Source organism: Orcinus orca, chromosome 2 (assembly GCF_937001465.1).
Source record: "Orcinus orca chromosome 2, mOrcOrc1.1, whole genome shotgun sequence".
Lineage (NCBI taxonomy): Eukaryota > Metazoa > Chordata > Mammalia > Artiodactyla > Delphinidae > Orcinus > Orcinus orca.
In genome coordinates, this window is record NC_064560.1 from 187,633,926 (window position 1) to 187,659,136 (window position 25,211).

A 25,211-nucleotide genomic window follows, 5' to 3' on the forward strand; every position below is an offset into this window, starting at 1 on the left:
ACTGACTGAGCTCAGCTGGGTGATTCTCACTTGGGGTGGCTCCACAGCTGCAGTTAGCCTGTGAGTGGAGCTGAAATCATCTCAAAGACCTCTTCACACACATGTCTGGGGCTTGGACTGAGAAAACCCCAAAGATCTGGGAGCTAGGGCTGGAAGATAGGCAGCTCCTTGGGCATCTCTATTTCTATTTGGTTTCTCCACGTGGTCATTCTAGTATGGTGGCCTCAGGGTAGCTGGACTTTTACATGGCAGCTCAGCACTCCAAAAGCATGGGTTCAAGGAGAGAGAGACAGAGACAGAAATAGAGAGAAACTGTAGCAAGACGGGTGCTGTGCTCTTACAGAATCCCATGCACATAATCATGTACGTCTTATTGCCTTTGCCACCTTCCATTGATTAGGAGCTTGTCACAAGCTTCGCCCACACTCGTGGGGAGGGGAGTGACACAAAGGTATGAATACCAGGAGGGAGGGATCATGGGGTCCCCCTAAAGGCTGTCTGCCACATGTAACGAAATTAAGCAGTGTGTTCCAAATCACATAGCTAGTAAGCCCCACAAATAGGATTTGAGCCCCGGTGGTCTGATTCCAGAGCCCCCATTCTCAGTTATCACACTAGAGGGACATGTGGTGTGAGTGCATATTTTCAGCTGTCATAATCCTCTTTTTAAATGAATACATTCTCCTTTGCATCCTCAGTTAGTAAGAAACTAAGCTGACAGAATCATGCTTCTGAGTCTGCAAAGTTGAAGACCAGCCCCCAGGACAGGACATGGTAACTTCATGCAGGTAATGCCACACCCATCAATGCGGCTTCCTTGCTGATACCTTCAGGTCATAATTATATACCTAATATATTTGTATAAACAGAGGAAGATAGCTTGTCAGAAGACCATACATTTCCTTGGAACATCTTCAGGCCAGATGGCACGTGGGCAGGAACAAACAGCTAATGCTGCAATGGAAGCAACTGGGGGAAAGTCCTGTAGATGCTGGGCCTTCAGCCTTGGGAAGGACTCCAGCAGCAGCTGATTCTCTACCATACAACGGGCTGAAAAAAACACATCTCTGTAAAAATAAAGAAAAGCCTAACTGAGTGCAGCTGCCATCCTCCCAATAATTAGATTCGGAGGATTATGCTGAGATGAATGGAAGATATCATATGGTCACTGCTAGAAATATTTGCCATCTTTGTCTAACTGCACTACCAGACACTAGAGTTCTTAGCGGACCCACATATGTTTGTTTTTAATTAAAATGTGCTGAATGAACCGTTAGCTACACTGAAATAATGAAGAAAAGCAACACAAGACAAATCGGCTAATTGACAACTCCAAACATTCTATTTTATACCCTTCAGTTATGTTAATGGAGAGTTCCAATATGTTCTAGTTGAAATAATAATTACACAGCACAGTTACATAATAACCTAACAGGTAGATAAAAATGTTATAAATAACTACAGCAGCAAAACCCACAAATGGGTCAAAGGATCACAAATTCATTTACTCAGTCTTTCTTCCAACAAGTACATATTGAGTGCATACTGCTTATTATGTGTCAGGCTCTCATAGGTTAACGCTTATGATGAAATATTCCTGGTGTTTTCAAATACACATTTTTGTTTAAGACAGCACGTTCTGTGAGTATCGAGGTGCTACTCAGGGTACCTCTCCAACCACATGATGAAACAAAACAGCAAGCAACTCTTGAAAAGGAGACACCATAATTTTAAGACATTTCAAAAGCTAGTTTATATGAAGGCAGAGAATCTGGCCAAGATCTTGACAAATTACATTTTATTCAGTGCACAAGAAACTAGCACAGCTGCCTGAAGGAAAATGTGTCCTGGGATAGTGTACACAGAGCAAGGCCAAAGGGCAGCCATATTCCAAGTAGACCGTAAACAGGGGACTGATCGGAAGCCTTTCCAAAGATCATGGCAGAATTTCAGCTGTGCGATAACCAGAATTCTGGCCAAAATTGGGAGTGATGGAAACCGTCACATGTCTTTGGATATTTTGTGGAGATTAATCCCTTTGGCTGGGTCGTCTCTGATGAACGAAGGAGAATAATTCAGAGTCAGTCACAGAACACTCTTGCTCTTAACTGGAGGGGCAGGATATCAATGAGGTAAATTAACTCCAGGGCATTTAGAGTTTATTTACAACTAAACTGCAAAGCCGCCATCTCATCCATATTCAATCAGAGAAAATTGTGGCTCATCCAAGACAAGATATGAGCCAAATTTGGGGCGAGGCGAAGGGTGACATCATCTGAAAGGGCTGGAAATGAAGTGCAAATTTGAATATCATCTGTATATAAGTGATAATTAAAGCTGTGAGACGCGATGTGCGCCAACAGAGAAAGTTAATACAAATGAGGAAAACAGTGTCCCAAGCTACGTGGCACTTCTGAAATGGAGATTTTTTAAAAAATAAGGTAGTGGGGACAAGATTTTCTTTCCTCTTGAATGATCTCAAGACAAATGCAGGTCACTCGTGAGAAAGACGCTCATCTACTTGCAGAGAGTCACTCAATCACTTGATAAAGTAGAGGAGTTTTCCTGTAAGATTTACATTCCAAGGAAATAAGTTACTTCATTTAGTTTAAGGAAGACCATTCCCTCCCCCCAAATAGATCATTTTGGTAAATAATAACAATGAGAATCACCCACTGAAGCTGACATTTGCTTGTCCTTTTCAAGTTCAGTATTATATTTGGGCAGGAAACACAAGTTGCTTTATCTGGGTGTTAGGTGATTTCATTCATGCAATGAAGAAATAGTTTCTCTTTTCCTAGCTCTGTCTGAACACTGTAACAGTAGCATAACTAAAGGAAATGAAACATGAGTCAAATGGAATGGAGCCTAGTTCATAAGGAATTATTCATTACAAAAATGGCAGCTTTTGCCCTAATCACCCCTCTAGAGATCTATGACTTAGGGCTCTCTTTTTCTCTCTCTCTCTCTCTCTCTTCTTTTTCTTTTCTTTTCTTTTTTTTTTGGACTACCAGCTCTCCAGGTCATAGTATCTTCCAAACAACCTGTTCCTCAGTAGCATGGGCTGAGTGTGGAGTGACCCTCACCCTGAGTAATGGGTGTTATGGGCTGAATTGCATCCCCCCACAATTCCTATGTTAAAGTCCTAACTCCCAGTACCTCAGAACCGGACTGTACCTGAAGACAGGGTCTTTAAAGAGGTAATTAACTAAAATGAGGTCATCAGGGTGGGCTGTAATCCAATATATGACTGGTATCCTTATAAGAAGAGGAAATTTGGACACAGACACACACATAGGGATGACCATGTGAAGACCCAGGGAGAAGGCGGTCATCTACAAGCCAAGGAGAGAGGCCTCAGAGGAAACCAACCCTGCCGACACCCTGACTTCAGACTTCTAGTCTCCAGAGTTGTGAGAAAATACATTTCTGTTGTTTAAGCCTCCCCAGACCATGGTACTTTGTTATGGCAGCCTGAGCTGACCAGTACAATGGGACAAAAGAAGTAGGGCCAAGGATACGATGTACTTTCCATGGAAGAGCCTTACCCTGAACCTTTTCTCTCATTCTAATAGACCTACCTCATAGACTTGTTTGTTCTGTCATCACGAGCAACAACAAAAACAAAATTTATTTTACTTCTCTGAGCTTGAGTCTCCTCGTTTCAAAACTGGGATGAAAAGTCTCAAATTATTGCTCTGGAAGTAGATTTTCTTTTTTTTTTTTTCTTTATACATTTATTTATTTATTTATTTTTGGCTGCATTGGGTCTTTGTTGCTGTGTGCAGGTTTTCTCTAGTTGCAGTGAGCGGGGGCTACTCTTCGTTGCAGTGCGTGGGCTTCTCATTGTGGTGGCTTCTCTTGTTGCAGAGCATGGGTTCTAGGCATGCGGGTTTCAGTAGTTGTGGCGTGTAGGCTCAGTAGTTGTGGCTCACAGGCTCAGTTGCTCCGCGGCATGTGGGATCTTCCCGGACCAGGGCTCGAACCCATGTCCCCTGCATTGGCAGGTGGATTCTTAACCACTGTACCAGCAGGGAAGTCCCCTAGATTTTCAACAAATTAACACGAACTTGTCTCTTGCCCCTCTTCCATTCCCTATACAGTCATAAAATACTATGGCTTCCCAAATATTTTTTTCATCAAAATATCCTATTAAGGTTTGAATTTAGTCTGGTTTAATCACTCACTATGTGACTTTGGATAAGTTACTGAAACTTACTGATCCTCATAACCTGCTTCACAAGGTTATGAAAATAAAAATTCAAGTGACAATTATTTAAGGCTTCTTAGCAGAGTTCCTGGTACATGGTAGGAGTTCCATGAAGGTTGCTTTCCTCCTTCTAAAAGCATGAGCCCGGCTTCCCTGGTGGCGCAGTGGTTGAGGGTCCACCTGCCGATGCAGGGGACACGGGTTCGTGCTGCGGTCCGGGAAGATCCCACATGCCGTGGAGTGGCTGGGCCCGTGAGCCATGGCCGCTGAGCCTGCGCGTCCGGAGCCTGTGCTCCACAACGGGAGAGGCCACAACAGTGAGAGGCCCGCGTACCGCAAAAAAAAAGCATGAGCCTGTTATCCACCAGCAGAGAAATGTTTATTGCATTTCATTGATATTATACTTGTTTTATTTATTTATGCCCCTCTTCACTCTAAAAGGAATTTATCACTTCAGGAAAATATCTCCAGGATAAATTAGCCTTCATAAGGGAAAAATAGTATGGGGTGGTAGACAAGGCCATGGACCACATTTTTATAATGAACTCAGAAGGAAGTTCAGAGGGCTGAGCCTTAAAGCATCCTGTAGTTGCATGACCTCAAAATGCAGTGGGAAGGAGTAATGCTTTGCTAGGAAGGTAGAGGTGAAATGAAGTCTTGCTTTGCAGCTCCTTTATGGTTGGACTTCACCCCAAAATAAATGTAAAGTATCTTTAGGAATGGATGAGTTGGTCTTCCCTTTTGCTTTTTTAACCTCTTTAAAAATTTAAATATATAAAAACTACAAAGAATATAACAACCAAACTCCCATATTATACTGCCTAGAATTAGAAACCATTCACATCTCACCATATTTGCTTCCAATATTTTTTATTTTTTTTTAATCGGGATAGAGTTGCTTTACAATGTTGTGTTAGTTTGTGCTGTACAGCAAAGTGAATCAGCTACATGTATATATACATCCCCTCCTTTTTGGATTTCCTTCCCATTTAGGTCCCCACAGAGCATTGAATACAGTTCCCTGTGCTATACAGCAGGTTCTCATTAGCTATCTATTTTATACATATTAGTGTACAAATGGCAATCCCTATCTCCCAGTTCATCCCACCCCCTTTTCCCCCCTTGGTGTCCATACATTTGCTATGTCCACTTCCAATATTTTTTAAAGAAATAAAGTACTACATATAGCTAAAGTCATGTTTAACCAACTGATATGGAGGCAACCTCCAGTGCCTTTGAATTGATCCTTCCAGAACACTGAAATGTTTATACATATACAAAAGTTATTTGTGTAGGTCTGTGTGTGTTTCATGCCCATAGTGGTGAGTGGTAGCATATGGTACATACTATTTTGCTAATCAACATAGATTTTGCAACTATTTTTCAACTCCACATTGTTTTCTGAGTTGAAGCTGCACTGTTAGATGCATATCTCACCCATTCCTCATGGGGGCTGTTTTATGGGATGTATTGTGTGCCCCCAAAACTCGTATGTTAAGTCCTAACCCTCAGTGCCTCAGAATGTGACTATTTGGACATAGGGTCTTTAAAGAGATAATTAGGTTAAAATGGGGCCATTGGGGTGGGCCCTGATCTAATATGATTAGCCCTTATGGAAGAGGAGATTAGGACACAGACACACAGAAAGAAGACCATGTGAGAACACAGAGTGAATACAGCCATTTGTAAGCCAAGGAGAGAGGCCTCAGAAGAAACCAACCCTGCTGACACCTGGGTCTCAGACTTCTAGGCTCCAGAGTTGTGAGAAAATAGATTTCTGCTTTCTGCTTAAGCCACCTGATCTGTGGTACTCTGTCATGGCAGCCCGAGCAAACTAATACAGGCAGCGAAGTATTGCACAGAATACACAGCCTACAGTGTTTTTAGCCATTCCCCCACTGGTGGACATTTAGATGGAAAAGCATAAATATGCATCCTTGAACATGGCTCCTTGTGCAGGAGTATCTCTAGATAATACCTAGAAAGGAAATTGCTGGGTTATACAGGAGGCACATTTTCAAACTTTCAAGATGCTGTCACATTGCTCTCTGAAGCATGTGTCAATTTACACTTGCACTGACAGTGAATGAGAGGACCAGTTAATTCCCTCACATCTTAGCCAACATTTAGTATCCTCAGACTTAAAAATTTTGTGCCAATATGACTGGCAAAAAAAGTGTTTTCTTAATTGCACTTCCCTAATTATATATGAAGTTGACTATCTTTTCATACATGCATTGCCCATTCTTATTTCTTCTTCTATAAATTCTCAGCTCATATCCTTTGCATGTTTTCACTTTGGGTTGTATGTCTTTTTCTACCTGACTTGTGGGAATTATATACATTTTAGATAATAATCCTCTGTCTGCTAGCTGTTCTATAAATCCTTCTCCCAGGCTACCACTTGTCTTTTAATCTTGTTCATGGTGTTATTATTTATTTATTTATATTTTGCGGTACGCGGGCCTCTCCCTGTTGTGGCCTCTCGCGTTGCGGAGCACAGGCTCCGGACGCGCAGGCTCAGCGGCCATGGCTCACGGGCCTAGCTGCTCCGCGGCATGTGGGATCTTCCCGGACCGGGGCACGAACCCGTGTCCCCTGCATCGGCAGGCGGACAGTCAACCACTGCACCACCAGGGAAGCCCCCCATGGTGTTATTTTGGCAAAAGTTTTCTAATTAGGTGTAATCAGGTGTACCTCTATTTATACTTTGTCTTTTCTGTGTCATCTAAAAAAAACAAACAAACCTTTCCTCTCCAAAATTCATAATTTATTTTCTCACAATTCTGGTTTTTTCTTATGTTTTATTCTAATAGTTCTAGAGCATTTTCACCATGTTTAGATCTTCAGTACATCTTTATTTCTGTGATTGGGATAGGTAGGACTTTCTAATTATTTCCCCTTTGAGAGTCAACTGTCCCAACACCATCTACTGAAACAGCAGATACTTACCCTAAAAAAAAGTCTCAGTAAAGCACCCACAGACCATCTCATTTTGAGTAGCGTAATTTTCTGATAACTCCTCCAAAATGTATTAGGAGGAAAATGTGCCCCTAGGTAAGTAAATAAGCTGACCTAAATGGGTATTTGGATATGAGCCAAGCAAATGCTAGAAGTTGTCTGCCAAAAATGGTTTTGATGTTGGAAGGGTTGATGTCAAGCCCTTCTTCCTGACAGTCACTGGATAGTGGGACCAGGTGTCTCTCCGAGGCCATTCCGAGTGTGCAATGATTAAACCATCAGTGGCATTTAGAAGGCTTGCCCTTCCATTGTCCCTGGCAAGGGGATGTGCCTCCTGCCCACCAGAGCAGTGACCCCTGCATGGAAACCTCTGGAAGGACATGCTGAAGCCAGCTACAGTATTGTCTCTGGAGATGGGGGATGCGTGTTTGTGGGGAGGCTGATTTTTTGACTGAATTCCCGCCTTTTTCTTTTGGACCATATGCATGTATTACCCACTCAAAATAAGAATTTCTTTTTAAAGCTAAAAAAGAAAAAAAGGCAATATGTCACTAAGACACTAAGTAAAACCAAGAGAAAACATCCCTGTGCTATTCTGTCTAAAAAAAAGAAACATAGATTGATGAGAATTTTGGAGAGAAGTAATTCAAATAGAAATTACACTTCACCTTAATTATTTGAATAATTTAGACCATTGGTTTTCAGATATTTCTTAGCCACAAAAACCTTTGTTCAAACTAGACCTTTCTCGGGACTTCCTTGGTGGTCCAGTGGTTAAGAGTCCACCTTCCAGTGCAGGGGATGCGGGTTTGATCCCTGGTTGGGGAACTAAGATCCCACATGCCGCGGGGCAACTAAGCCTGTGTGCCACAACTAGAGAGCCCGTGTGCCACAAGTACAGAGCCCACGCACCACAGCTAGAGAGAAGCTCGTGTGCCACAACGAAGACCCAACGCAGCCAAAAACAAAAAAAAACCAACTAGACCTTTCTCAGAAGACCAATATATAAAATTGATGAAAATAAAGCAGTCTTGTTTAAAATGAGGATCCCCACTGAGGGTCTTTGAGGGGGCTCTGTGGCCCCCTCCCCAGGGCTCTTTAGAGTACACTGAAAAGCCTCTTTTAAAGTCAAGGCATTTGAGAATTAGAGATAAGTTATATAATTCTCTTTTTCACTTTCTTCGTGTAGTAATTCTATTTCGTCTCTGAAATTCACAGTGTTATGTGTTCGTAATTCTGTAAACATTTCTTGAGTACATCTACTGTTTTCCAGGCCCTGGGATAGGCACCCAGGAAGAGGAGGTGGCATGGAGATGGTGAGGCCTGAGAAAAAATTTGAAGTGTGAGGAGGAGACAGCTGAAAGCCAGGGAGGGCATGCCAGCCCCAGGAGACTGCAGGGGAAAGCAGCAAGGAAGCAGGCTGGCAGATTAGAGGCGTGGCGGGGCGGCACAGCGTGGGGAGACGCACAGGGCATTTGTTGGTGGTGGCAGGTGCTGAAACTGGAGAGGCAGGGAGGACTGAGTTACTATGTGCCTGGCGGACCTTTCTAAGTTTGGACTTGGAAGGCCACGAGGAAGCGATTGAAGGGTTTTAAGCAGGAGATTGACACAGTCATATTTGTGCTTTGGAAGGATCACTCTGGCCCAAGTGAGCATTGAAAGGGCACGTGATTAAGGCAGGGAGACTGGGTAGGAGATCGTTGCAGATATCCAGTGAAGAGATGCTGTTGGACTGACCTGAAGCCGAGTTACAGAGATGAAACAGAAGGGGGCTGACTAAGAAAAGATGAGTTGGATGTTGTACAGAGGAGGAAAACAGAAGTGCCTAGAGGATTCCTGGAGTTTGTGTTTGTATAACCGAAATGGGTTGGACAACCAGTGCCATTCAACACAGCAAGAGAGATGGGAGAAAGGATGATGAGTTCCAATGGGGGCGGGTCTTGTTTGAAGTACCTGTGAGATATCAAAGTGGAGATGCCCAGTAGGCAACCAGATATCCAGTCCTGAAGTTCAGAGGAGAGATCTGGGATGGAGGGGACGATTTGGGAGCCACCCTGAGCACGATGATAATGGTAGGTCAAGAAGGTGGTTAAAATCCTTGAGAGACTGGAAACAGTACAGAGAGTAGAGTCCCAAGAAGGCAAGGGAAGAGGACCCTAGGAAGTAGACTGAGATGGCTCAGCACAGAGGAAGAGAATCAGGGAGAGTGGGGTTCAAAGAAACAAGGGAGAAAGTTTTGAGATAAGGAGGATTTATGAGGAGGTTCAAATGCTGTGTTGAGAAGAAGAAATGAAAGAATTGTGCTGATGAGAGAAGCGTGAGCTGCCTTGAGGTGAACGTGCTCTATGATTCTGGGGAGCCACACACAGAACGACCGGGTGGAGGATTAGCAACTCTAACCACACAGTAGAAACACCTGGGGACTTTTTTTAAAATAAATCCTGGGTCATAGATTTCATTGGTCTGAGGTGGAGCCTGGGCCAGAATACATTTCTAAAGCTCCGCAAGAGAGCCTAGCGTGTGGCCACAGTTGGGAACCACTGTTCCAGTTACGCCCTATTTGAGCCACAGAGGATTGAAACAGGCTCCTCTGGGAGAGGTCAGATGACTTTCACGTTGATCTGTGTTGTTGGGATGCACAGGAAATGGAGTCCAGCCAATTACAATGCATCTGTGTGGACCCATGTCTTTTTGGTAGGGACAGGTTCTGAAATTGGGGGAATACCATAGATGAATCCTCCATTGCTGGTGAAGGGAATTTTGCTGGCTTTCCCAGTATGTAAGAGATCTGTCCCCAGATCAGGCCAAGTTTATACCCACCAAACGTCTTTCTGGTTAATAATTAAGCTTTACCTGGTAATTTAAAGATTACACATATTTTTCAAAATTTGAAAGGAATGCGTATATAAGGATAAAAAGATACTACAGCAGTAACATTCTTTCCCCTCAGATCATCTCTATCCACAGCTACATCCCAAAGCCAACCACTGGGCCATTTCTGTCTATGTGTCTGGTGGTTACCCCATAACTGTAAATAACATGCTTACCTCTCTCTTTCCTAATTTATTAATGCTGTACCTTACCTATCAATAACAGAAGATGAGAGTTTACTTACTCTGCTTTTACTGCCCCTTCTCCCTTCCAAAGTTTGGTAGTCTCAGTATTATTTTTAATTCTTCTTTGGGTTACTTTCATAAAAGTATACTTTAGTGTATTTAAAATTCTATTTCTCATTCCATGAACTTGACACAGTATTTCTTAACTCCACACAGTGTGAGATGAAGATATCAGCTCCCCCGCTTTCCTCTTTCAACTTCTGTCAGTTTGATCTATGCATTTCCATTGTTCTGATTGACAGCATTACATTCTGTTCTGTAACCATAAGTCCTCTCTGCTTGGTCTGCCGGTTAATTCTGAGTTGAAAACCAAAAAACTGCATTTGAATTATTTGGAGTAGGGCTTCCCTGGTGGCGCAGTGGTTAAGAATCTGCCTGCAGGGGACACGGGTTCAAGCCCTGGTTTGGGAAGACCCCACATGCCATGGAGCAACTAAGCCCATGTGCCACAACTACTGAGCCTGCGCTCTAGAGCCCGCGAGCCACAGCTACTGAGCCCACGTTGCACAACTACTGAAGCCCGCGCGCCTAGAGCCCATGCTCCACAACAAGAGAAGCCACGCAGCGCAACGAAGAGTAGCCCCCGCTCGCCGCAACTAGAGAAAGCCCGCGCGCAGCAACAAAGACCCAATGCAGCCAAAAATAAATTAAAAAACAAAATTATTTTGAGTAGGTAGATTCTGTTCCCTGAAGAGCCAAGGACTGTGTCAGCACCACATTTCTTCTTTTTGGGTCCAATGCCACAACTCTTGGGTGACTTAGGGAGAGTGTTCCCAGTAGCTTGTTCTGATTCTCTTTTATTACACTCCATCAATGACTCAAAATCATGGTTCATTTTAGTTTGCCTCTTCTTGGATCATGCTTTTCTTGTATCTCTTTTCCTAGACTTCTCTTTTTTCTTGTTGAGAAAAGAAACATATTCTGTCTTCGTCATGTCACAAACATTTCTGGCATCTTACTCATCCCATCTCTGGAAGAAGAATAATTGAATGCCTTCAATTTTTCTTCTTACAGAGAGATTTCTCGGAGCCCAATTACTTCCTGTTTCAACTTGAACCTGGGAAAAGGGGTGTTAGAGATAAAGAACACAAATATTTTGATCACTGCAAAAGGATGGTCTCATTGTAAACAAATCAATTTGCTGTGTATTCATTAGTCTTGTCTGAATTTAGTTAGTGTGACCTTGTCACGGAGATGCCAATTATCTATGGACACATAAAGAAAATTCAGGTTCTGGGTCTCAGAGATTAAGTATCTGAAGGTAGTCACTCAGCCACCCCAAGAGTCTCACCACCATCAGCCAAAATCCTTCAGTGCACTTGTAGTGGATGCTGTGATGTGTTGCCAAGACGTCCAAAGGACTAAGGCACTCAGCCCCTTGCCTCAATTCAAGACATTTCTGAAGGGCCATCCCACGTTCAGAGTTCCCCATGGGATGGGCTGAGGCCTCTTTTGCAACTGCTTTGAACTTCAACTTCTTTTACTGTCCAATCCTTCCTTCACTCTCCTACAGGTGTTGTTCCCACAAGTGCTCCCCAATAAATATCTGTCTCAAAGTCTGTTTTCTGAGGAACTGAACCTACAATCCTACTTTTCTCTCATACATAAACAAACAATAATATAATAAACAACAAATATAAACAAACAAACAAGAAGGTTAATTTCTTACGGGGATATTGGGTTATTGTGGGAGGGGGTTGTTTTCTAGGCAGGAGATGGGATGAGGGGTGGGATTCAGTTTCAGGAGAGGCAGGAGGGGCTGGGATCCAGGACATCAAGGGATGGGAACAGGAACTAAGCTTCATCAGAGACAGGAAGGGAGGACAGTGAGGTGCTGAAGATGTTTAAAGGGATTGGAATGGGGGAGCAAGTTGAGGACGTGGTAATGATGGTTGTGACTCTGAATTTGCTTGAGGAGAAGAGCACTCTATCTCTAACTTCAGTTCTTCCTCCTATTATACCTGTACCTAGAGACCCTGACCGGAGGCGGAGTGGGGGTGGGGAGATGGGATGGGTGTGGACCTGAACTCCTCCCCCATGATGGTGCCCTGTCTAGATACTGCCAATGCCCTCCCTCAGGAGTCTGGTCCCTCTCTCTGCCGTGCCCTCCATCTCTCCAGACATAGGCCAGGGCCCTCTTTGGATGAAAGGGATCCCCCATTAGATCCCATCAGGGTCCTCTTTGGATGGAAAAGATATACCCACATCCCAGTACCAGGCCATGGATGGGACTTTCAGTATCACTTCCTGCCTGGACCATTGCCTCACCTCCCCCCACCTCCCCATTAAATTGTTCAAATTGTACTTGAACTTGACCTGCTTCTCAGCTTCCCACCAATGATGAGGGTGAACAAAATCTTCTCCTCCCCACAAAGACTGATCTGGTAAAAACGAAATTCTGAGGGAATCCATATTTTTTTCATTCAAAATGAGAACTTGAATCCCAAGGGAAAACGTGCAGGCTTGGAGCTTAGATCACCAGCTTTGAGAGGGGAGGGGCCTCTCAGCTCAGAGAACACGCACCACAGTCTCTGTCCCACCTCTTGCCAGCTGGGTGACTTGGGCCAATAACTTACTGTCTCTGACCCTCAGTTTCCACATCTGTAAAACTGTCATAAGAACAGCAGGTACCACGCGGAGCTTGGAAAAATTTTATGGAAAATTAAAAGAGACAACCACGAAGATCTGCTGGCACACTGCCTAGCACATGGTAAGCACAAAGCAAATATTACCTATGATTGTGATTATGATTACTGAATTTTAAATATCAGTAGATAGGCACTGATTTTTAGTTGCTAAAATGCTACTACCCGGGCCTTTGTGGGAAGTAGCTGTACAGAGTCAGCTTTCTGTTTTGTTCTGATATGTTGTCTAATCCCTTGTTTCTCCTTCCCCTTCGAGGTTCCAGCTGTGGAGGTCCCAGTATGCCTTAAATCCGAGGAGGTGTCACGTGTAAATCAAAATCAAGTCTGTTTCTCTTTGGTAAATACTTACACTGCCCCACGCAAATGCCTGCCTACTCCATGTGGCAGATTCATCTTTCCAAACCGTCAACTCGGAGATTGGTCTATCAGCCCACACACATCCATGGCGTGGATGTCACATCTTGGGTGGTACTCGAAGGCCTGACCAGGTGGAGAACTTGTCCTTTGGGGACAAGGTTTCATTCTCCCTCTACCTGCTCTTTCTTTCCTACACGTGGATTTCTTTCTGTCATTTTATTTTCTCTTTGTCATCTTTGTTTTCTTTTTCTACACAAGTGTGTGTGTGTGTGTGTGTGCGCACACGTGTGCATGTGTGTGTGTGTGTTTACATATTAAATAAGTAACATATGCTTAATTTAGAAAACACAGAAAAGCAAAGAGATGGGGCAAAGTGTAATCCCACCACCTTGGGTGTGTATCCTTCCAGAACACCCAGACATGCATACAATTTTTGTTTCCATGAAAATAAAATCATATAGGCTAGACCAATGGTTCTCCATCAGGGAGGTTTTTGTCCTCCTCTCAGAGGACATTTGGCAACGTCTGGAGACATTTCAGTTGTCAAAACTGAGGCAAGTGGTGCTACTGGCATCTAGGGTAGAGGCCAAGGATGCTGCTACACATCCTACAACGCACAAGACAGCCCCACAGCAACTGACTGTCTAGCCCCAAAGGTCAAGAGGGCCAAGGTTAAGGGACACTGGTCTGGACCAGGGTTCGGCAGATTAAAGCCCCTGCTGGTTAGCTGCCTGATTTTAGAAATAAACTTTTATTGGAACACAAGACGTCCATCCATTTACATGTTTTCTCTGGAGGCTTTTGCCTTAAACAGCAGCTGCGTAGTTGTTACAGGGACTGTGTGGACTGCAAAGCCTAAAATAGATGTGAACCACACATGAAATTTTAAGTTTTTCTGGTATCCAGAGTTTTTTAAAGTACAAAGACAACTCAATAGCAAAAGAAACAACCTGACTAAAAAATGGACCAAGGATCTGAATAGACATTTTTCCAAAGAAGACATAAAAATGACCAACAGGGACATGAAAATGTGCTCAACGTTAACCAACAGGGAAATGCAAATCAAAACCACAATGAGGTATCACCTCACACCTGTTAGGATAACTATAATGAAAAAGAAAACGTAAGTGTTGGTGAGGGTATGGAGAAAAGGGAAACCTTGTGCCCTGTTAGTGGGCATGAAATTGATGCAGCCACTATGGAAAACAGTAGGGAGGTTCCTCAAAAAGTTAAAAATAGAACTACCATATGATCCAGCAATCCCTCTTCTAAACTTATATAATAGGAAATGAAATCATTGGTACTTCAAGGAGATATCTGTGCTCTCACATTCATTGCAGCATTATTCACGATAGCTAAAATATGGAAGCAATCCAAATGTCCATTGACAGATGAATGGATAAAGAAATTGTAGTATATATAGGTAATGGACTATTATCCAGCCTTAAAAAAATGAGACCTTGCCATTTACAACAACATGGATGAACCTGGAAGACATTTTGCTAAGTGAAATAATCCAGACCCCAAAAGAAAAATACTGCACAAACTTATTTATATGCAGAATCTAAAAGAAGTCGAATACATAGATGCAGGGAGTACAACGGTAGTTACCAAGGGTGGGGAGATGGGGGAAATGGGGAGATGTCGGTGAGCGGGTACAAAGTTGCAGTTGTGTAGGATGAATGAAGTTAGAGATCTAATGTACAGTATGGTGACTATAGTTAATAATGCTGTACTGTGTACTGGAAATTTGTCAAGAGAATAGATTTGTATTTTCATCACACAAAGAAATTATGTGAGGAGATGGATACGTTAATTAGCTTGACTGTAGTAATCGTTTCACTCTGTTTATGTGTCAAAACATTATGTTGTATACCTTAAACATATACAATTGTTCTTTTTAAAAATAAAAGTAAATAAATATTTAAAATGTACGAAGAGGCAGGTGAAATAAATTTGAATAGCATGTCCAAAATATTATCATTTCAACATTGCAGTCAATGTAAAAATTGTTAATGAGATATTCTATATCCTTTTTTTCCATACTAAGCCTTTACTTACAGCACATCTCAATTCAGACTAGTCACATTTCAAGTGCTTATGTGGCTCTCGGCGACTGTACCAGACAACACAGGACTGCACTATTACAAGCTACAGCGTTTACTTAATATAAAGGTCCTTTCTTGTCCACGCTACATTTTTATATCACTTTTAAATGGCTCAATTTATTTAAAAGATCCCCATCTTTTGGATATTTACATTGCTTCCTAGTTTCATAATTATAAACCATGCTGCCATCAACATTCTTACATTAAAACGTTATACCCCACCTTTAATTATTTCCTTAGGATAAATTCCCACATGTGGGTCAAAGAGCACACATCTGTGCTCAAATTTTTAAGCCTTTTAAAATATATTGTTTAATAATAATACCTCTCCTGACAAGGTTGTTATGAGGATTAAGCGAGCTAGTACATGTAAACCAATTTCATTAATTAAAGTAAGGTTAGTAAGACTTCAAACAGTAGTGCCTTGCACATAAAAGCATTCTATAAATGTCATCTATTATTATGACCAGTACTACATCTGAATGCGTCTCCAGCACTGTTATACTAATTTATACCCCAGTTAACAATGTCCACGAACGCCTGATTGCAGTGCTCTCTCTCCAATACCATTATATTTATAGCTCTTACAAGTTTCATATGCTTCTTGTTATAGTTGGTTTAATCTGACTGTAGTTCATTAGTTTTCTTAGACTTAATTTTTCTTGGATAGACCTGTCACAACCTCAGTCTATATCCATGTATCTACCGATACTATATAAAATAGTTCAACTATATAGATACACATATACACATATATCTAGTTGGACAATTTTTCATTGAACTGTGTAGGACAATAAATGACCATTTGTATCAGTCAGCTTTCATTTGGTTATGTTGTTGTAACAAACAACCCTAACATTTCAGGGGCTTACAACAACAAATATGTATTTCTCACTCTCATTCCATGTGAGAACTTGGGCTGAAAGAGCAGTGCCTATTGGGGTTATGCCTTTCTAATGGCAGACAGAGAGGAACAAATGATCAAAAGTAAGAGTGAAGTCTGCTATAACCTCTACCCTTACCTGTCACTCAATCTCTCCTGCTCGCATTTCATTTTGCCCATGACAAAGCAAGTCATGGCACCAAGCCCAATATCAAGGGGGTGGAGAAGTATGCTCCAACCATAAGAGACACTGCAAGTCACGTGGCAATGGGCGGGGATTGAAAGGGTGAGCAAATGATTGAGGACTAATATGATCCACCCCACCAGTCAAATCAATGCAGTTAAGTTAAACTGGTTATGTGGCTCCACCCACCTGAAATCAGGAACCCTTTAGGACTCACTGAAGTCCCACAGGAGTGCTGTGGCCCCTGCCCCCTAAGGGGACAGATAACAGACGCTGAGCTTCTGAACTGCTTCCAAGGTGCTCTAAGGACAAACTGATCCAGAGGGGCTAAGCTTAAAGCAAATATGGCTACATCTCCACTCCCTGCATGAAGGTACAATCAATGAAAAGAGCTTTGTACCTAAAGAAATCATTTCATCATCAAACAACTAGGAAATGATAAATACCTGGATGCCCTTGCAGCCATCAAACAAACTAAAGGTACCTCGATTCTCTAGGAAAGACAGTCTGGCAGTCTCCTTAGAACAGGGGAGAGTGGTATTCATATCCTGGCTGCATCGCCTGTATGGTCAATGGTTCTATCATCATCATCATCACCATCATCACTGCCACAATCACCACCTTTTAAGGTCCAGTCAGCTGCCACACTCCTGAAGCCAGCCAAGAGCACCCCAGTTGGCCAGAGGGGCATCTCCATCCCAGATAACTGACCCCTGTCCTAAAGAAATGAGCCACAGGCTCTGGTCGCCTGATTAATTGGAAAATCACTAAGCTATTTGAAACTGCATAAGAATGTATCTGTAAAATCCTAACACTAGATAGTTTCGGAAATAATAAGTGTGCAGTAAAATCACAAGCCTATTCCGCTGCAAACGTAAAAGGCGGCGTTCCAGGAATATGAGAAATGAAAAGGAGAAATGCCTGTTTCCTATGGCAAGTCACTTCATATCTGAATCATTTATTTATATAACAAGTCTTTCTGGACTGATTAAGGGAACTGCCAATTACACTCACCATCCTTTCTTCAGGTTACAGAGAAGCACGACGTTTCTTCTTGGTTCACATGAGAGTGCCTGGGCTGGAGATGTGTGTCCTGGCAACCAGACTCTTCCCCATGTTTGTCAGCCTCTGGAAGGATTCAGTGCTCAGAGGGAAGCACTTCTCATCCCGAACCAATGGCAGAGGAGAGAAAAACAACAGGGTCCTTTCCATCCCACAGTGCTACTGAGCTTGCCTGAGCCTTTGAAAATGGCCAGAAAAGAAAGTACAGTAATTTCTTCTTTATGCATTTTTAAGCTCTAAGTCTTTCAAGGCCCAGTTCAAATCCCACCTCTGCTGTGAAGCCTTTCCAAATTCCCCCCAGTGAGCATGATTTTCCATCTTCTGAACCCCAACTTATATTTCCTGACTTTACCCCCTCTTCGGCACTGTCTTCGCTCCTGGTGATGTTGGTTAACTTCTCAAGTAGCCTGTTGCAGGGAGTGATTTTACAGATTCATTCCAATCTCCTTCTGGGTTTCAGAGCAATGAGTTCAGGGGTGAGCCTGTGATCCCAGCAGGACCATCCAGCACTTGTTCTGCGTAATTAAAAATATATGTTGGAAGAGAGAAGCTCCTGTCTTGTGCTGGGTCATGAGCTATAAGGAGATTTTAAGCCTGGAATTTCTGAAGGCCATCTTCCCTGGCCTTCTGCAGAAAGCCCAGACTGAGAGATGGAGAGCCCTAATGACATCGTTTGAACCCCTAGATCCAGCTATGCCTGAAATTCTTACCCCAGACTTCCCAATTACGTGAGCAAATATATTCGTTTTGCTGCTTCAGTGGATTTGAGTTGACTCTTATCATCTGCAAGCTAAGTGACTAATCTGTTCACTCAGAACTCAAGAAAAAGGGATGCTTAAAGATTCTCTGGACCACAAAGCCTCCAGAAGCTTTCCGTCTTGCTGCTCTGCTCTTGTCCTTACGCGGCTGAAGCTGACTGCCCCCACCTCTGGGTTCCAGCTGGAAATGGGTAGAGCACACGGAGGAGTGCACAGCCAGTGTCTGAAGGCCCGGCTCGGGAGCTGGCACAACTGCCTCCCTCAGAGCCCTATGGTCAGTACTTAATGTCACAGCTACAGCTGCAGGGGCCTCTGGGACGTGTAGTCCATCCAGGCAGCTGTGTGTCCAGCCATGACTCTATTCCTGAAGGAAAGAACAGATGTGGATGCACAACTCTCCGTCTAAAGCACACCAGCTGCTTGCAGATTAAAACAGTTGAAATGCCAAGTCTCCTTGAAGTGCATTCAAGGTTGGGAGTGAGGTGGGGAAAAGCCACATCCTAAGTGAAAAGTGCTGGTGAGCGGAGCTCCACGTGGTCCACCGCGGAGGTGTGTTACCAGGGCAACTGCGCTAAGCGGGAACCACATTTCCTAGCGTGCCGCTCCCCATGTGGCTCCGCGCCGGGCTTGGCCACGAGAGAAGTGAGCATGAGGTCCAGAAGGTGGCGGTGAAGCAGCAGCCGTTACACTCTGAAGGTCGGTGCAGGGCACCCCGCATTGCCGCAGCTCGCGGGCCGCAGCTCTTCTGCTGCTCACCTGTTGCAGGGGGCAGCGGCCTGCAGCCTCTCAGCCAATGCCCAACCTCCTCTTTCATATTTTCCAAGTCCTCGGCCAACTGCAAGCGTCGCTGCACAGCACAGGACGCCAGCAGCTTCCGTGGGTCACCCTGCATGGAGCTTGGACACTGTGGGAGACAAACATGGGCTCCAGCCGGCCTCGCAGGTCCCAGCCTTTCTTTACCTTAACCTTGAGGTTTCTCAGCCTCAGCACTGAGGCTGTTTTAAGCCAGATGATTCTTTGTTGTGTGGGGCTGTCCTGTGCATTGTGGGGTGTTCAGCAGTATCCCTGGCCTCTACCCGCTAGATGCTGGTAGAGACACTCATGGCAGTTGTGGGAACCCAAACTGTCTCTAGGCTTTGCTGAATGTCTCCTGGGGGGCAAATCACCCCGGGTTGAGACCACTGTCGTCATATCCATGTTTCCTTCCCAATTTCCGGCCTTGTGACCTACAGCAACTTCAGGCCCACTTTCACACGCAGAGGCGTATGACTCAGAGACTCCTTGAGACCTCGCCGCCAGCTCCCACGGTCACAGTCTAACCCACAGTCAGTCCCTTATCTTGTGTTCCTCAGGGCTGTTCCGCTCAGGGCTGCATTATGACGGTCATGTGCCCCTTCCTCTATAAAAAAATAAGAGATGATATGCAAAGGCTATTTTGGTATAAAAACAAATACTATGTAGGCTGGATTTATTATTAGATATTCATTTTTATACTCATTTTAACTAAAATTAGAGCTTTTGTGGGCCCCTGCAAGGAAGGGGGAGCCCTAAGCATTGTGTCTTTGATAGAGGAGTTGGCCCTGGGCCTGCTTCTTCCCCCGGAGCCTAACAGGTGCTCTCACTTCCCACAATTATCTTCTTTGTAATCAGAACAAAAACACATGCAGCAGTGATTTGCTTCTTTCAAGACCAGCCTGACTTTAGGGGAGGAACTCCAAGTACTTGAGGCTGCAGTCAATGGGAGCAGAGCAAAATTGGGCGAGGGCCCTCCATGAGTCTGCCTCTTAGCCCACTAGCTGGACCAATAGAAATGACGGATGCGATTTAGGGAATTCGGGGCAAAAGATAAGTGTGAAATAAAACTCCCTTTTAAAAGCACATCAAGGAAAACACGTGTGTCTCAAGGTGAAATTGTAGACATGTGTTTGCTATGTATTTTCCATTAGATTGTTAATAATCGGATATAAATCATCTAGTGCAATCAGATGGACCAATCCTGGGGTCCCTTTCCCCACCAGTGACGGCTGTTTCTGATTAGCACAGAGCCCCCTGCCCTGACGAACAATGGTCTCCTCTCGGGCTGTGGAGGACAGGAAATTAAGCCATCAGGCATCTTGCCCATTATTCTCACGCTATCCTCAAGCTGTAAATCCATCAAATATGAAAGGCAGAAATATAAATTGGGGCCAAATTGGAGGAAGTTGGAGATGCAGTTTTATTCCACACGTCTCTCAGAAAGTTTGTCCACAAATGTTCAGTATTCACTCTGGAATTAAAATACCCGCTTTACAGCAGATGTTTTATAGACGGGCACCACTGTAGATGGTAAGAAGTTTGTATCAGAGCACCAAATATTTCCTTTAGCAAGAACTCTGCTTTTATCTATGGAAATATCAGGAAATCATTTTGAGTCGAACAACCAAAATAAAGGCAGTGGAGTTTGAGATAAATGTTAGGAAAATTGCGTAAAACATTATATCAAAACCCTTGGCACTGTCAAAAAGATTTCTGAATCCAATAAGTAGCTGAAGAAGAGAATTCAATTCCATTTTTTCACTTTGTCTGCCAATTTTATAGCACTTCATTTAAAATGGAATCTCTAAAGAATCAATTCAAATTAGTTTTACAGTTTTCCCCCAAAGAATCTGCTTTAAAATAAATTGAATTGGAGCATGTGACATAATATGTGAGCATAAAATTCATGTTAACTAGTCCGACGGAAAAAAGTTCTCATAATAAGGAAACAAATAATCACACATGACTGAGCTAAAAATAGTCTTTAGATTGTCAGTTTCAAAATTGAACAAAAATAGGGAGAGTTGTTATAATGATGATATGGCACATTTCCTCCTAATGAAATCGCCTTGAATTCTGTAATAAATTACAGAAAGAGAATCCTCTGGGCAAAAAGAAAAATACCAGACATGAGTTGCTGTCATAAATAGAGTGACAGCAATGCAAATACCTTCCAGCTGGGACTGAGCAGCCTCTGCTGGAGGCTTCATTACTGAAGCCAGAGCTGAGCTGGGGTGAACAATATACTGAGGATGATCCTTCATCATCTGTGGCCCCCTGTTTATAAAACAGCTTCTGCTGCTGTATTTGCTTTGTTTTGATCAGGTATATTGAGTATAAATATTTATTTGAAATCTCTTTATAAAGTTTATTAGGAGTCTTAGGCTCCTTGAGAATAGGGACAATAGCTTATGTGACTTGGTAACCACCCGTACCTAGCACAGCATCTGACACGTGGTAGCAATCCCATATGTGTCTGAGGGAGGAACATAAGAATGAATAAATCAATGAATCAATTTAGCGTTAAAATCACATTAAACTTAGTTATTATACCTTAAAAAAATTTTACAGTTAAGTTAGGAAATGTACTGTTCATTTAATTAAGGAGGGGATAGTTGGGTTGTGGTGATTTTTTTTTCCTCTGTTGAAATCAAGAAACAAATACTTAGGTTTATCACTGAATAAGGCCTGATGGACATTCTTTTTTTTAATTTAATTTTTTAATGTATTTTATTAAAGGATAGTTGATTTACAGTGTTGTGTTAGTTTCTGGTATACAGCAAAGTGATTCAGTTATACATATATATAATAGTTTACCTCTGCTAATCCCAAACTCCCACTCCATCCCCCCCTCACCCTTCCTTGGCAACCACAAGTCTGTTCTCTACGTCTGGAGTCTCTTTCTGTTTTGTAGATAATTTCATAGTTTAGACTCCACATATGTGATATCATATGGTATTTGTTCTTTTTCTGACTTACTTCACTTAGTATGATAATCTCTACGTCCATCCATGTTGCTGCAAATGGCATTATTCCATTCTTTTTTATGGCTGAGTAGTATTCCATTGTATATATGTACCACATCTTCTTTATCCATTCATCTGTTGATGGGCACTTGGGTTGTTTCCATGTCTTGGTTATTGTGAATAGTGCTGCTATGAACATTGGGGTGCATGTATCTTTTTGAGATATAGTTTGGTCTGGATATATGCCCAGGGTTGAAATTGCTGGATCATATGGCAACTCTATTTTTAGTTTTTTGAGGAATCTCCATACTGTTTTCCATAGTGGCTGCACCAGTTTACATTCCCACCAATAGTGTAGGAGGGTGCCCTTTCCTCCACACCCTCTCCAGCATTTGTTATTTGTAGACTTTTTTTTTTTTGTGGTACGTGGGCCGCTCACTGTTGTGGCCTCTCCCGCTGCAGAGCACAGGCTCCAGACGCGCAGGCTCAGCGGCCATGGCTCACGGGCCCAGCCACTCCGCGGCATGTGGGATCTTCCCGGACCAGGGCATGAACCCGTGTCCCCTGCATCGGCAGGCAGACTCTCAACCACTGCGCCACCAGGGAAGCCCCCCTGTAGACTTCTAAATGATGGCTATTCTGACCAGTGTGAGGTGGTACCTTGTAGATTTGATTTGCATTTTTCTAATAATTAGCGATGTTGAGCATCTTTTCATGTGCCTATTGACCATTTGTATGTCTTCTTTGGAGAAATGTCTATTTAGGTATTGATGGAGATTCTTTAAGGCCCTGCCTGAAAGTAACCATATAGGAGAAGTTTAACTTAGTGGGACCCAATATCTTGGAATTTAACTATGTCTTGAAGTATGGGCCAGTCCCTCTTCCACAATACCCATTTGAGCTTCCTTGCTTTTCCACCTTACCTGTCCTTCCATTCTTCAATCCACCCATGCATCGGTCTATAGCCATCTATCTGATCATCTGTCCATCAAATACTTAGGGGTACAGTGATGAACAATAATAAAAGCTAACATTTACTGAGTACTTACTCTATGTCAAACACTGTTATTAACACTTTATGCTAATTAACTCATTTAATCATCCATCATCCGCTTCTATGAAGGATGTACCATCATATTCCACACTTAACATTCAAAGCAACTCAGGTGCAGCGAGATGAAACACGCTGTCCAAGATCACATCACTAGGAAGTAGGGGAGACGAGATTTGAACCCAGAGGGTCTGGCTCTAGAGCTACCACTCTGCTGCACTAATTAGGCAGAAATGCTCTTGACCTTCACAAGCTTTATGTTCTAGTGGGAGAAACAGAATTTAAACACATAATTATGTAATTTTAACCATTAACAACTGCTTTGAAGAAAAAGTACAGGCGTTACAAGAGTATATAAAAGGGACATGTAGCCCAGTCTGAGGAATTCAGGAAGGCCTTGCTGCTGAGCAAGTTGACCCTTGGGTTGAGCCGTGAAGGGTGGGTGGGTGGTGAGGCATAAGCAGGAAAGAGTGTTCAAGGCAGAACAGCATGTGCAGGGGAAAGAGGTGTCTGTGCTGGGGACCCATGGGGCCTTTGGTGTCTACTGATGTCAATATGATCAAAAGTCAATTCTAACATGAGCCTCTTCTGATGCTCTCCATCCCACTGACTTGCAACCTAAGTAACCCAGTTACAGAAGGCAGACATCTCCAGTTAAGGAGACAGCCTTGTCACCTTCTCCCTCACCCAGTGCCCAGCATATCCACTCTTGCCATCCAGTGCCACCAAATTTAACCCACTGTCCCCATGGATCTATCAGATCCACTTGTTTCTTTCTGATCCCACCCCACCTCCTGAATACAAGCCACTTTCACTTATTACTTGGATGTCTGCAGCATTCTCCTATATCCAACACTCTTCCAGAAAGCACTCCAGAACCCCGCACATCCGTTGTCCACCTGCAGCCAGACTGATAATTTCCAAAGGCAAATCTGGTCATTCCACCTCTGCCCTCACTAAAAACCTCCGATGGTCTCCCATTGCTCTCGAGAAAAAGACAAAATTCCCTGCCCTGGTTTAGAGGGCCCTGCATGGCCTGGCTGTCCCCACTGACAATGTCAGTGTCATCCTAGCCCCATGCCGTGTCTCACAGCTCCTCAGCCACCATGGTTGCCTCCTCCTTGGTCTCTGCTTCCTGCCACGCCCCTCCCACTGGGAGGCTTGGCAGTGCCCTTCCCTCTTCCTGGAATGCCCTTCCCCTCCACTGTGTTTAGTTAGCTCTTAATCATCCTTTAGATTCCCATTTAATCCTCAGCAAGCCCACACTATGTCCCTGCTTGGGTATCCATTAATATCTGACCCTTCCCCATTAACATCTCCATCTGAACCAGATTACTCTCTGTTATGGCTGAATCGTGTCCCCCAAAATTCATATGTTGAAGCTCTAACTCCCAGTACTCAGGATGTGACTGTTTGGAGATAGGGCCTTTAAAGAGGTGATTAAGTTAAAATGAGGCTGTTACGGTAGACCCTAATCCAATCCGACTGCTGTCCTTGTAAGAAGAGGAGATTTGGACACAGACATGCACGCACACAGAGGAAAGACCATGTGAGGACATGATGAGAAGTCTGCCATCTGCAAGCCAAGGACAGAGGCCTCAGATGAAACTAAATCTGCTAAAACCTTGATCTTGGACTTCTAGTCTCCAGAATTGTGAGGCAATAAATCCCTGCTTTTTAAGCCACCCGGTTTGCAGTATTTTGTTATGGCAGCCTGAGCAGACTAACCCTTTCTTTCATAGAAACTGTCATAGTTAAAGTTAGTTGTCAAAATTAGTTGCAACTTAACTTTCATTTCATTATTTGATTGCTATCTCTCTGATAAGAATGCAAGCTCTGTAGGGACAGGAACTGGGTCTGGTTTTGCCCACCATGGTATCGCCAGAGCCTGGCACAGTGCCTGGCATATAGTAGGTGCTCAGTAAATACTTGGGGCATGAATGAATGAACAGACAAGTAAAAACATATGAGTGAGTGGATGAACACACATGGAGAAGAAACAGTAATTACACAGTGGTTTTACCTTTGGAAAGATTCACTTTGGGTCTGGGCTGTGTCTGGAAGCAAGGGCACCTTGTCCTGGCTAATATGAGTATTAACATGCATTTATGTAAT

General features: G+C 43.3%; 1 protein-coding gene across 4 annotated transcripts in view; it reads right to left on the reverse strand.

The window, feature by feature from the left end:
* EFCAB11 (EF-hand calcium binding domain 11) overlaps positions 1-25,211 on the reverse strand; it is a 585,886-nt gene that overhangs the window by 400,723 nt on the left and 159,952 nt on the right. Inside the window, exon 8 of one of the 4 annotated variants that reach the window (XR_004480551.2) lies at positions 17,479-19,683. The exons of 2 other annotated variants lie outside the window; for them this stretch is intronic. Coding sequence is in view for 1 of the 2 variants with exons in the window: in XM_033418555.2 (XP_033274446.1) it covers positions 2,532-2,565 (34 nt within the window). In the remaining variant the exon portion in view is untranslated. Of the gene's footprint in view, positions 1-1,485; positions 2,566-17,478; positions 19,684-25,211 lie in introns of those variants that run through there. One more of the 4 variants, XM_033418555.2, reaches the window with a different exon arrangement.